The following is a 13,923-nucleotide window of genomic DNA, read 5'->3' on the forward strand; positions in this document are numbered from 1 at the left end:
CAAACGCTGTATCCTGAACTCACCACTTCAGGAACGCTGACATGACAGCAGAGAGAATAAGTGAGAGATGAGTTACAGCTGCTGGATTATCTGGAATCTTACAGTCTGTGGGAAGATGCTGAAGAAACAGTATGGAGCTAAAAGGAGGATTTATTGGTCCTTCTTGTTTAGTTTGCTGTTGATTTTACCTGCTTTTCAGCCCCTTACATACAGCTGGCAGGGGGTACGTAGAATGAATAATCAACGCTCTAACTGCCCTGTCTTCAAAGAGAACAGCACCTGTATCCGGTGGTGAGCGGCACGCCGCTCTTCTTCCAGATGATGTGAGGTTTGGGGCTTCCACCAACTTGGCAGTCAAACACCACACTTCCTCCCTCCACCAGCTTCTGGACGCTGGGTTCCTTTATGAAGAAGGGAGCGGCAGCAGGAACATCTGACTCCGCCGCGCTCACCTCAGATATGGCCTCTTCTTTGGCCTCCGCAGTAAATCTGAAAACACAAATCTCTCTTCAGAACCACCAGGACCACACTGCTGATTGAGCCTCTAAACTCCAGAGAAGACTCACAGTTTCTCCTGTGCAGCCTGTTCGGTGACAGTGACCTCCTGCCTGCTCTCGATGTCCTCAGACACTGCAGGAGAAACACAGAGTCAGCTCGGTTACAGAGTAACAGGAAGGACACAGAAGCTTATTAAACTTTGTTTCTCAGAGCGGCAGGATGAGGCAGAGCGTGAAATATGAATGAAAGGGAGCCTCAGAGTAGAAGTCTGACTGGTTCAGTTTGTGCTGACCTCTGACGAGCAGGTAGCAGGAGGTGCTGACGGTTCCCGCCTCGTTGGTGGCGGTGCAGGTGAAGCGGCCGCTGTCCTCAGCGAACGCCTCGCGGATCACCAGCCGGGCGAATCCGCTCTCGTAGCTGATCTGGAAGTCGATCGAAGTTTCGATCTTGTAGTCCTCCCTGAACCACATGATGACGGGGGCCGGCTGACCGCTGATCTGACACTCCAGGGTCACCGAGTCGCCCTCCGTCACGTTTGTATTCTTCAGGCCCTGCACACAGAAGCACGGACCTTCAGAACATGTCCCTCAGAATATGATCCGAAATCTGAGAACAAACACTCACAGACACCAGTGTGGGCGGGACCACAGCGCCACCTGCAGAAGGTACAGCTGCTGCCTCCATCACCTGCAACACAGGAACACATCCGTCAGCACAGTGGACTCTAACTAACACACACACACACACACACACACACACACACACACACACACACACACACACACACACACACAGGAAGACACAGACACACACACACAGAGACACACACACACACACAGGAAGACACACACACACACAGAGACACACACAGGAAGACACACACACACACACACAGGAAGACACACACACACACACAGAGACACACACAGAGACACACACAGAGACACACACACACACACACACACACACACACACACACAGGAAGACACAGACACACACACACAGAGACACACACACACACACAGGAAGACACACACACACACAGAGACACACACAGGAAGACACACACACACACACACACAGAGACACACACACACAGAGACACACACACACACACACAGGAAGACACACACAGGAAGACACACACACACACACACACACAGGAAGACACACACACACACAGAGACACACACAGGAAGACACACACACAGAGACACACACACACACACACACACAGAGACACACACACACACAGACACACACACACACACACACACACACACACACACACACACACAGGAAGACACAGACACACACAGGAAGACACACACACAGAGACACACACACACACACACAGGAAGACACAGACACACACAGAGACACACACAGGAAGACACACACACAGAGACACACAGACACACACACACACACAGAGACACACACACACACACACAGACAGAGACACACACAGGAAGACACACACACACACACACACACACACACACACAGGAAGACACACAGACACACACACACACAGGAAGACACACACACACACACACACACACAGACACACACACACAGAGACACGGAGGGGAGGCTGGACGGGCTTCAGAGCTGAGAAGGAGGTTGTCAACAGCACTGAAAAGCTAGTGAAAGGTTTTATTAGACTGACATTTAATGGACTTTCACAGAAATCAAGAAAACCAGACTTCTAACCAACAAAAGGAGTGGCTGGAATGATCAGAACTTCAGTTTAAGGTAAAAAGCTGTGACATATTCTGCAGCTCAGAGGGGTTCTGGGGGGTTCTGGGGGGTTCTGGGGGGTTCTGGGTCATATTCTGAACATCTGATTCAGATGTGTCTGAAACGACATTCTCTCAGACATCAGGTTTTCTTGTCCTGCTCAGATCCAGCTCATTGAAGCAGATAACAAACCTGTGCTCCCCAGTCCTCATACACTCCCTCCACGCCCCCCATGTACGCCGCTCCGGTGCTGGCGCCGTATTTCTCAGAGGAATCTTTGAACGGCGGGGGGATGGGCGCCTCTCTGGTCTCGGCCACTTTGGGAAACAGACTGGGAGACTTGACAGGTTTGATGATTTTTCTAGCAGAGGCAGAGGATGAGGACAACTCTTTCTGCAGGGCGACGATGGCGGAGCCGGCGATGGAAACCTGACCGACCCACAGAGGAGGAAGAGCCACACCATCATCACCACAGTTGCTTCGTTTGCTAGTTGGAGTTTGAGTTAACACAGCAGGTCTCAGGGAGTTAGTTCTGTTACAGCCCGGTCAGACGAGGGGACATTAAGCAGGATTAATGGGAGGTTCTGGATGAAATGTGTTTACGGATTAATGGATGGAACCATGAGAGGAAAGAAGGAGAAGATGGTTAAAGATGGACTCATCTGTTATTTTAAAAGCAGTATGGAAACACCTCTAACAACACGTTTGCATTTCAGGCAAGCAGCAGTAACCAGAAATCCTCCCTCTGAACCTCTCTGAGATCTACGATCAGCTCTGAAACTGCGGCTGTTCGCTTGAATATTCATTTCTCTTTTATTCTTTTTAGTGTGTGTTGGTCTGAGAAACTACAGCAGGTGCCTCTGGCCTGGTGTTACGCTGCTTGGTGTCCCCTCTGGCCTGGTGTTACGCTGCTTGGTGTCCCCTCTGGCCTGGTGTTACGCTGCTTGATGTCCCCTCTGGCCTGGTGTTACGCTGCTTGTTGTCCCCTCTGGCCTGGTGTTACGCTGCTTGTTGTCCCCTCTGGCCTGGTGTTACGCTGCTTGTTGTCCCCTCTGGCCTGGTGTTACGCTGCTTGTTGTCCCCTCTGGCCTGGTGTTACGCTGCTTGTTGTCCCCTCTGGCCTGGTGTTACGCTGCTTGTTGTCCCCTCTGGCCTGGTGTTACGCTGCTTGTTGTCCCCTCTGGCCTGGTGTTACGCTGCTTGTTGTCCCCTCTGGCCTGGTGTTACGCTGCTTGTTGTCCCCTCTGGCCTGGTGTTACGCTGCTTGTTGTCCCCTCTGGCCTGGTGTTACGCTGCTTGGTGTCCCCTCTGGCCTGGTGTTACGCTGCTTGGTGTCCCCTCTGGCCTGGTGTTACGCTGCTTGGTGTCCCCTCTTTCCTGTCCTCTCAGCAGGTGTCTCTGGCCTGGTGTTACGCTGCTTGTTGTCCCCTCTGGCCTGGTGTTACGCTGCTTGGTGTCCCCTCTGGCCTGGTGTTACGCTGCTTGGTGTCCCCTCTGGCCTGGTGTTACGCTGCTTGTTGTCCCCTCTTTCCTGTCCTCTCAGCCCCAGCTGGTCCAGGCAGATGGACCCTTCCTGGTTCTGGTTCTGATGGAGGTTTCTTCCTGTTAAAGGGAGTTTTTTCTCTCCACAGTCGCCTCTTCTCAGGACGGGGATTGGACCAGAGAGAAGTCTCAGTTAATCTGTTGGCTTCCTTAGCGAGGGTTAGGGTTAAAGGGACACTTCTCTATGTTGGCTCAGTGTGAAATATTTACACTCTTTAGACTCTACTGATTTGCTTTTTGGATGAATGAAGGTCTCATCTCATCTTAATGAAGTGGATTGATTTGGATTCATCGATTCTCTTATTTCTTCTCCTTTTTAGGTGCATTCAGATAATATTTGCTGTAAACTGATGCTACATAAATAAACTGAAGCGAGGACTATCTTGGATGGTAAAACATTCTGGTTGGTGAAGCTCAGGTTCTGGTCAGTTACTGGTTAGACTGGTGAGCATGGACTCTGTTATTTTTTGTGTTAACTTTCCATCTTTCCACGCAGGTTATTTTCCACTGCTTGCTTGCCTTTCTTACCTCAGAACTAGTCTCTGGTTTTGGGACAGAAACTTTAGAAACTGTGAAATGTGGAACTGGAGACAAGACGACCCCAGTGTCCACACGGGAGGAGGTTTCTGTCACTGTCTGAATCTGGAGCAACCAACACAGGAGCGTTAGATTTTCAGAGAATATATCTAGGATCATTCTTTATTCCTACTTTCTAATATAATATCATGATTATTAAGGGTTTTATCATTGTAGCGGAGAGATTATCATGAAGCACTGGCAAATAATTGAGCTAATTTGCATATTTAAGAGTCTTCCACTCAGTTCTTATGAAAGCATCACACATCTGTTCCAGTTCACCAGCACCTCCTCACATTTTATCCCACCGACAGTGAACCATCGTTACAGTTCAATAACTGAGGACTGACAGATTTATTTGCCAGTGCATCCGTTAAACCGACTGATGTGAAATACTTGGATTAATAATCAATACTTTTTTAATGAACTCTCGGGGCCTGGCTGACCTGAGGCTGCAGTTCAGGTGTGAACTCCTGAGCAGCTGTGAGCATTTGACCAGCCTGCATTCTCGTTGATGTCCAGCCGGCTCGATACTGTTGGTCGGTAACCGAAGCAGCAGCCTGCTGCCTTAACTCCGCCTCTACAGCCTCCACCCCCTGCTCCTCAGCTCCACCGGCCTCCACATGCACGGGCTGACGGACGCGAGCGAGGTCGACAGCGGCCACCACCGTGGCTACCGCCCCAGCTCTTTTCCCGCCCTCAGCCTGGAGACACAACCAGCGGCACATAGAACTCAGGACATCCAGACACGGAGGACCAGAGGCGGCGGGCGGTGAGGGGAATCCCCCGGCTGATTTATGAGTTAGTCTGACTCAGCATAAAGACCTGAATCAGGGGGAAATAGCTCAAATAAAGCTCTGAATGCACACAAACTAATGTCTCTTCTCAGAGCTCCAGCTCCACCACAACCAGGAAGTCCTCAGTTTCTAGGGTCATCGTGTTCCTCTAACTTCTTGTTGAAGCTTTGGGAACATTCAGGATTATTTACAGAGCTTCACATCTGGACTGTTTGTGGATCCAGGCTCCCTGCTTCTACTTCTGGTCTTTATGCTGAACTGACAGGATTAAAGCAAATGTTCAGATGTTTAACCCCTCTAAGCCGACCGCCTCTGTCAAAGACAAAAATACACCACAGATCACCAATAAATGTGCACAAACATGGGCACCACGGCGTCTCCATGGCAGCAGATCACATCCATCACTGAGAGCTGCTGCAGGGCTGCCCGGGGTCAGGATAAATCCTGGACTGTCATGGAAGCTGGCGTGTGCACATCATCATACATGTTCCCTGTTTCTGAAGCAGTGGAATCAGCTGAGAGTCAAACAAGAACCGCTGCTGCAGGGGAGGAAGAGCCAAGCGTCTCGGTAAAGATTTAACATCTGAAGGAACACGTTCTTCGGACCCATCGGCTCTGAAATCTTCTGAAATCTCCACATGAAGCAGGCGATGTGTCTTTGTGGTTGAGGATAAATCTCTAAAACATCTCTGCTGACGGCTGCTTTGTCCTCTGAGTCTCGCTGCGACCATAAAAGCTCTGGACAAATCACCCTGTGCTCATCGGACGGCTTCATATCTGCACGAGGGAAGCTGTGGTCACCTGTTACTCTGACACAAACTGTGATGTCATCGCAGCCCTCGACGCCCACAGGAGGTCAGGTGTTCGCACTGCCTCCAGGTGCAAAGAGGTAATCTGTGTTCAAGCTGCTAAAAGTGCCCCAGATGGGTTCTACAGATGAAGGAAGAGTGGCCCGAACACGGTTCTGGTTCTTCTGACCAACTTCAGAACCAGAGTGAAATCAAAGCAGACTTCCTGCTGTTAACCTGACACAGTAAACACGACCCCCCCACCCAGAGTGGCCCCAACCTGACCTCTTTGATCTCTGTGATCTGCTGCTGCACCATCACCCTGACCGTCTCGCCTCCCTGCTTCCAGGGGGGGAGGACCTCGGCCCCGGCGGCAGCCAGCTTACGGGTGGTGATGGGGGACTTCACTGGCCTGATGGGGGAGACAGAGAGCGTTGGAGGGGGGGACTCAGACAGCCGCAGTAAAATCAAAATGAACAACTGAGGCTCCACCCACCTGACGGGCGTGGGCGTGGGCGCCTTCACGTGTCTGACGGGTGACGGTGACTGGTGGCGTCCTCCGGCCACCTTGGCGGCCAGTGACGGCTGGGTCGGCGACTTGGAGGCGGGTTTAGGTGGAACTCTGGGCGGAGTCTTGTGACCCAGCAGCTGAGTCAACTGGGCGCCCTCCACCTGCATCTCCATCATGGTGGTGGCCTGGAAACTGGCCTCCATCCTCTGGGGAACACAGTTAAAATGGGTCCAAACTCTTTGAATTCTCAGGTTGGACATTTAAAATCTGAGATGATGTCAGATAAATGAGACTTATTTTCATGTGAAATCAAAGCTGAGTACCTTTTCCACTCTGGTCTGTCGGGTCTGTGAAATCTGAGAGGTTGAAATCACTGTCTTGGTTTTCTTTGCTGGAACAGCTTCTTCACCTGAACACAGATTGAAACGATCAGATCAAGCAGGAGTTACAGAGGGAAAGGCAGAGGCTGGCGGTCCTCACTTTGAACCAGCAGCTCGGCGGTGGACGTGGCCCGTCCGCTGCTGTTGGTCGCTGTCGCAGAATACGTCCCAGAATCCTCTGGGAAGGCCTCAGCGATCAGCAGACCGTACAGGTCTCCGTCCTGCAGGATCCTGAAGTCGGCAGAGCTCTGGATCTCGGCTCCCTCTCTGTAGAACTTCACCACAGGTGTGGGGATGCCTGTCACTCTGATATCCAGCCTCACCTGGCTGCCCTGCCTCACGGTGGAGCTCTGAAGTCTCTGAAGGAAGCTGGGGGGCGCCGTCTCCGCTGCAGGAAGAAAACAAGCTGATATTGACTGTCTGTTAGATCTGTGAGGTTGCTGGTTAGATTCCCAGCTGCCAGAGTCCACATGAAGGAAATCAGTGAGCTGTTTATCAGGAAAACAGATAGATGTATGGGAGGTCTACCTATGTGAGGTCTACCTGTGGGAGGTCTACCTGTGGGAGGTCTACCTATGTGAGGTCTACCTGTGGGAGGTCTACCTGTGGGAGGTCTACCTGGGTGAGGTCTACCTGTGGGAGGTCTACCTATGTGAGGTCTACCTATGTGAGGTCTACCTGTGGGAGGTCTACCTGTGTGAGGTCTACCTGTGGGAGGTCTACCTGTGTGACCGTCTACCTGGGTGAGGTCTACCTGTGGTGGTCTACCTGTGGGAGGTCTACCTGTGTGAGGTCTACCTGTGGGAGGTCTACCTGTGTGACCGTCTACCTGGGTGAGGTCTACCTGTGGTGGTCTACCTGTGGGAGGTCTACCTGTGGGAGGTCTACCTGTGGGAGGTCTACCTGGGTGAGGTCTACCTGTGGGAGGTCTACCTATGTGAGGTCTACCTATGTGAGGTCTACCTGTGGGAGGTCTACCTGTGTGAGGTCTACCTGTGGGAGGTCTACCTGTGTGACCGTCTACCTGGGTGAGGTCTACCTGTGGTGGTCTACCTGTGGGAGGTCTACCTGTGTGAGGTCTACCTGTGTGAGGTCTACCTGTGGGAGGTCTACCTGTGTGACCGTCTACCTGGGTGAGGTCTACCTGTGGTGGTCTACCTGTGGGAGGTCTACCTGTGGGAGGTCTACCTATGTGAGGTCTACCTGTGGAAGATCTACCTGTGGGAGGTCTACCTGTGTGAGGTCTACCTGTGGGAGGTCTACCTGGGTGAGGTCTACCTGTGGGAGGTCTACCTGTGGGAGGTCTCACCTGTGGGAGGTCTACCTATGTGAGGTCTACCTGTGGGAGGTCTACCTGTGTGAGGTCTACCTATGTGAGGTCTACCTGTGGGAGGTCTACCTGTGTGAGGTCTACCTGTGGGAGGTCTACCTGTGTGACCGTCTACCTGGGTGAGGTCTACCTGTGGTGGTCTACCTGTGGGAGGTCTACCTGTGTGAGGTCTACCTGTGGGAGGTCTACCTATGTGAGGTCTACCTGTGGGAGGTCTACCTGGGTGAGGTCTACCTGTGGGAGGTCTACCTGTGGGAGGTCTACCTGTGTGGCCGTCTACCTGGGTGAGGTCTACCTGTGTGAGGTCTCACCTGTGGGAGGTCTACCTGTGTGAGGTCTACCTGTGGGAGGTCTACCTATGTGAGGTCTACCTGTGGGAGGTCTACCTGGGTGAGGTCTACCTGTGGGAGGTCTACCTGTGTGACCGTCTACCTGTGGTGGTCTACCTGTGGGAGGTCTACCTGTGGGAGGTCTACCTATGTGAGGTCTACCTGTGGAAGGTCTACCTGTGTGACCGTCTACCTGTGGGAGGTCTACATGTGTGACCGTCTACCTGGGTGAGGTCTACCTGTGGTGGTCTACCTGTGGGAGGTCTACCTGTGGGAGGTCTACCTGTGGGAGGTCTACCTGTGGGAGGTCTACCTGTGGGAGGTCTACCTATGTGAGGTCTACCTGTGGGAGGTCTCACCTGTGGGAGGTCTACCTATGTGAGGTCTACCTGTGGGAGGTCTCACCTGGGTGAGGTCTACCTGTGGGAGGTCTACCTATGGGAGGTCTACCTGAATGAGGTCTACCTGTGGGAGGTCTACCTGTGTGACCGTCTACCTGGGTGAGGTCTACCTGTGGTGGTCTACCTGTGGGAGGTCTACCTGTGTGAGGTCTACCTGTGGGAGGTCTACCTATGTGAGGTCTACCTGTGGGAGGTCTACCTGGGTGAGGTCTACCTGTGGGAGGTCTACCTGTGTGACCGTCTACCTGGGTGAGGTCTACCTGTGTGAGGTCTCACCTGTGGGAGGTCTACCTGTGTGAGGTCTACCTGTGGGAGGTCTACCTATGTGAGGTCTACCTGTGGGAGGTCTACCTGGGTGAGGTCTACCTGTGGGAGGTCTACCTGTGTGACCGTCTACCTGGGTGAGGTCTACCTGTGGGAGGTCTCACCTGTGGGAGGTCTACCTATGTGAGGTCTACCTGTGGGAGGTCTACCTGTGTGACCGTCTACCTGTGGGAGGTCTACATGTGTGACCGTCTACCTGGGTGAGGTCTACCTGTGGTGGTCTACCTGTGGGAGGTCTACCTGTGGGAGGTCTACCTGTGGGAGGTCTACCTGGGTGAGGTCTACCTGTGGGAGGTCTACCTATGTGAGGTCTACCTGTGGGAGGTCTCACCTGTGGGAGGTCTACCTATGTGAGGTCTACCTGTGGGAGGTCTCACCTGGGTGAGGTCTACCTGTGGGAGGTCTACCTATGGGAGGTCTACCTGAATGAGGTCTACCTGTGTGAGGTCTACCTGCATGAGGTCTACCTGTGTGAGGTCTACCTGAATGAGGTCTACCTGTGGGAGGTCTACCTGAATGAGGTCTACCTGTGTGAGGTCTACCTGAGTGAGGTCTACCTGAGTGAGGTCTACCTGTGTGAGTTCTACCTGTGGGAGGTCTACCTGTGGGAGGTCTACCTGAGTGAGGTCTACCTGTGGGAGGTCTACCTGTGTGAGGTCTACCTGTGGGAGGTCTACCTGTGGGAGGTCTACCTGTAGGAGGTCTACCTGTGGGGGTCTACCTGAGTGAGGTCTACCTGTGGGGGTCTACCTGTGGGAGGTCTACCTGTGTGAGGTCTATCTGTGGGGGTCTACCTGTGGGGGGTCTACCTGTGGGAGGTCTACCTGTGGGGGTCTACCTGTGGGGGTCTACCTGAGTGAGGTCTACCTGTGGGTGGTCTACCTGTAGGGGTCTACCTGTGGGGGTCTACCTGAATGAGGTCTACCTGTGGGTGGTTTACCTGAATGAGGTCTACCTGTGGGAGGTCTACCTGAATGAGGTCTACCTGTGGAGGTCTCCCTGTGTGAGGTCTACCTCTGGGAGGTCTACCTGTGGGAGGTCTACCTGTGTGACCGTCTACCTATGTGAGGTCTACCTGTGGGAGGTCTCACCTGGGTGAGGTCTACCTGTGGGAGGTCTACCTATGGGAGGTCTACCTGAATGAGGTCTACCTGTGTGAGGTCTACCTGCATGAGGTCTACCTGTGTGAGGTCTACCTGAATGAGGTCTACCTGTGGGAGGTCTACCTGAATGAGGTCTACCTGTGTGAGGTCTACCTGAGTGAGGTCTACCTGAGTGAGGTCTACCTGTGGGGGTCTACCTGTGGGAGGTCTCACCTGTGGGAGGTCTACCTGTGGGAGGTCTACCTGAGTGAGGTCTACCTGAGTGAGGTCTACCTGAGTGAGGTCTACCTGTGGGAGGTCTACCTGTGGGGTTCTACCTGTGGGAGGTCTACCTGTGGGAGGTCTACCTGTGGGGGTCTACCTGTGGGAGGTCTACCTGTGTGAGGTCTACCTGTGGGAGGTCTACCTGAGTGAGGTCTACCTGTGGGGGTCTACCTGTGGGGGTCTACCTGTGGGAGGTCTACCTGTGTGAGGTATACCTGTGGGAGGTCTACCTGAGTGAGGTCTACCTGTGGGAGGTCTACCTGTGGGGTTCTACCTGTGGGAGGTCTACCTGTGGGAGGTCTACCTGAGTGAGGTCTACCTGTGTGAGGTCTACCTGTGGGAGGTCTACCTGTGGGAGGTCTACCTGTGGGAGGTCTACCTGAGGGAGGTCTACCTGAGTGAGGTCTACCTGAGGGAGGTCTACCTGAGTGAGGTCTACCTGAGTGAGGTCTACCTGTGGGAGGTCTACCTGTGGGAGGTCTACCTGTGGGAGGTCTACCTGTGGGAGTCTACCTGTGGGGGTCTACCTGAGTGAGGTCTACCTGTGGGAGGTCTACCTGTGGGAGGTCTACCTGTGAGAGGTCTACCTGTGGGGGGTCTACCTGTGGGAGGTCTACCTGTGTGAGGTCTACCTGTGGGGGTCTACCTGTGGGAGTTCTACCTGTGGGAGGTCTACCTGTGGGGGGTCTACCTGTGGGAGGTCTACCTGTGTGAGGTCTACCTGTGGGGGTCTACCTGTGGGAGGTCTACCTGTGGGAGGTCTACCTGTGGGAGGTCTACCTGTGGGGGGTCTACCTGTGGGAGGTCTACCTGTGTGAGGTCTACCTGTGGGAGGTCTACCTGTGGGAGGTCTACCTGTGGGGGGTCTACCTGTGGGGGTCTACCTGTGGGAGGTCTACCTGTGGGAGGTCTACCTTTGGGGGTCTACCTGTGTGAGTTCTACCTGTGTGAGGTCTACCTGAATGAGGTCTACCTGTGGGGGTCTACCTGTGGGGGTCTACCTGTGGGAGGTCTACCTGTGGGAGGTCTACCTGTGGGAGGTCTACCTGTGGGGGGTCTACCTGTGGGAGGTCTACCTGTGTGAGGTCTACCTGTGGGGGTCTACCTGTGGGAGTTCTACCTGTGGGAGGTCTACCTGTGGGGGGTCTACCTGTGGGAGGTCTACCTGTGGGGGTCTACCTGTGGGAGGTCTACCTGTGTGAGGTCTACCTGTGGGAGGTCTACCTGTGGGGGGTCTACCTGTGGGAGGTCTACCTGTGTGAGTTCTACCTGTGTGAGGTCTACCTGAGTGAGGTCTACCTGTGGGAGGTCTACCTGTGGGGGTCTACCTGTGTGAGGTCTACCTGAATGAGGTCTACCTGTGGGGGTCTACCTGTGGGGGTCTACCTGTGGGAGGTCTACCTGTGGGAGGTCTACCTGTGGGAGGTCTACCTGTGTGAGGTCTACCTGTGGGGGTCTACCTGTGGGAGTTCTACCTGTGGGAGGTCTACCTGTGGGGGGTCTACCTGTGGGAGGTCTACCTGTGGGGGTCTACCTGTGGGAGGTCTACCTGTGTGAGGTCTACCTGTGGGAGGTCTACCTGTGGGGGGTCTACCTGTGGGAGGTCTACCTGTGTGAGTTCTACCTGTGTGAGGTCTACCTGAGTGAGGTCTACCTGTGGGAGGTCTACCTGTGGGGGTCTACCTGTGTGAGGTCTACCTGAATGAGGTCTACCTGTGGAAGGTCTACCTGTGGGGGTCTACCTGTGGGAGGTCTACCTGAATGAGGTCTACCTGTGGAGGTCTACCTGTGTGAGTTCTACCTGTGTGAGGTCTACCTGAATGAGGTCTACCTGTGGGAGGTCTACCTGTGGGGGTCTACCTGTGGGAGGTCTACCTGTGGGGGTCTACCTGCGTGAGGTCTACCTGTGGGGGTCTACCTGTGGGAGGTCTACCTGTGGGAGGTCTACCTGTGAGAGGTCTACCTGTGGGAGGTCTACCTGTGGGAGGTCTACCTGTGGGAGGTCTACCTGTGGAGGTCTACCTGTGGGAGGTCTACCTGTGGGAGGTCTACCTGTGTGAGGTCTACCTGTGGAAGTCTACCTGTGGGAGGTCTACCTGTGGGAGGTCTACCTGTGGGGGTCTACCTGTGTGAGGTCTACCTGTGGGAGGTCTACCTGTGGGAGGTCTACCTGTGGGGGTCTACCTGTGTGAGGTCTACCTGTGGGGGTCTACCTGTGGGAGGTCTACCTGTGGGAGGTCTACCTGTGGGGGTCTACCTGTGTGAGGTCTACCTGTGGGAGGTCTACCTGTGGGAGGTCTACCTGTGGGGGTCTACCTGTGTGAGGTCTACCTGTGGGAGGTCTACCTGTGGGAGGTCTACCTGTGGGGGTCTACCTGTGGGAGGTCTACCTGTGGGGGTCTACCTGTGGGAGGTCTACCTGTGCAGGTCTACCTGTGGGGGGTCTACCTGTAACGAGGAGTTCAGCGGTGCTTGTGGCTTGTCCAGCACCGTTGGTGGCTCTGATGGAAAAGCGCCCGCTGTGTGCGGCGGTCACGGCGGGGATACTCAGAACAGCGCGGCCATCGCTGAACGAGATCTGAACGCCGGGTAGAGCGGCGGCGGAAAGAACCTGGCCATCACGAAACCAGCTCACCTCAGGAACTGGAGAACCTGCAGAGAGAGGAACCAGAACCAGATGCAGTCCCATCAGAACAGAACCCAGACTCACTTCACATCATCAGATCAACTCTGATTCTCCAAAGCAGAAATATGAAAGAAAAACAAAACATTCATGAAGAAAATCTTTAAAAAGAATCTGATTTTAACGAGGAATTCGTTTTAATTTAATCAGTTTAAAGAGGGAAAGAAATGGGATGAAAGTTAGAATAAAGTCACACATTTAATGTCTAACTAAAGTTAAACAAACTGAGTTATTCTAGATGCTGTTTCACAGTCTGAGAGTAGCAGGCCAGCTTCTTACCACTAACTTGAGCCTCGAACGTCGCAGCACTACCCTCTAGTGCCACGACGCTCTGCAGCGGCTGCGTGAACGTCGGCGCCTGTGTAGACATGTTGGTCGGCACCCTGAAACACAGAAGAAGAGATTCAGCCTGAGCTGATCTGCATCCAGTCCTCCACCCCCACCTCCAGCTCCTCCTCCTCAGGGTGAGCTTCATGGTTCAGGTTGAACTTCCTGTTCTGGAACATTTCCCTGATCACAGCTCTTCCTTTTTAATGTTTCAGTCGGAGCTCCTTACAGCTTTATTTCTATTCTTTCTACATGTCCCAGAAGCCTCAAACACCCAACAGAAATCACATTTATTTACAGATTTCATTTATAGCTGCTTGAAAATTA

General features: G+C 53.5%; 1 protein-coding gene across 1 annotated transcript in view; it reads right to left on the minus strand.

The window, feature by feature from the left end:
• Positions 1-13,640, minus strand: part of LOC140319289 (titin-like) — a 159,625-nt gene extending 145,985 nt beyond the window's left edge. The window contains 12 exon segments of the mRNA XM_072396876.1: positions 280-489; positions 567-630; positions 791-1,049; positions 1,123-1,185; positions 2,434-2,670; positions 4,312-4,425; positions 4,806-5,063; positions 6,230-6,661; positions 6,779-6,864; positions 6,936-7,223; positions 13,035-13,238; positions 13,549-13,640. Of these exon segments, the coding sequence (XP_072252977.1) occupies positions 280-489; positions 567-630; positions 791-1,049; positions 1,123-1,185; positions 2,434-2,670; positions 4,312-4,425; positions 4,806-5,063; positions 6,230-6,661; positions 6,779-6,864; positions 6,936-7,223; positions 13,035-13,238; positions 13,549-13,639 (2,306 nt within the window). The 5' untranslated portion in view covers position 13,640.
• Positions 13,641-13,923: the final 283 nt, after the last annotated feature.

Source organism: Leuresthes tenuis, unplaced genomic scaffold (genome assembly GCF_036924035.1).
Source record: "Leuresthes tenuis unplaced genomic scaffold, fLeuTen1.0.hap1 SCAF_12, whole genome shotgun sequence".
NCBI lineage: Eukaryota > Metazoa > Chordata > Actinopteri > Atheriniformes > Atherinopsidae > Leuresthes > Leuresthes tenuis.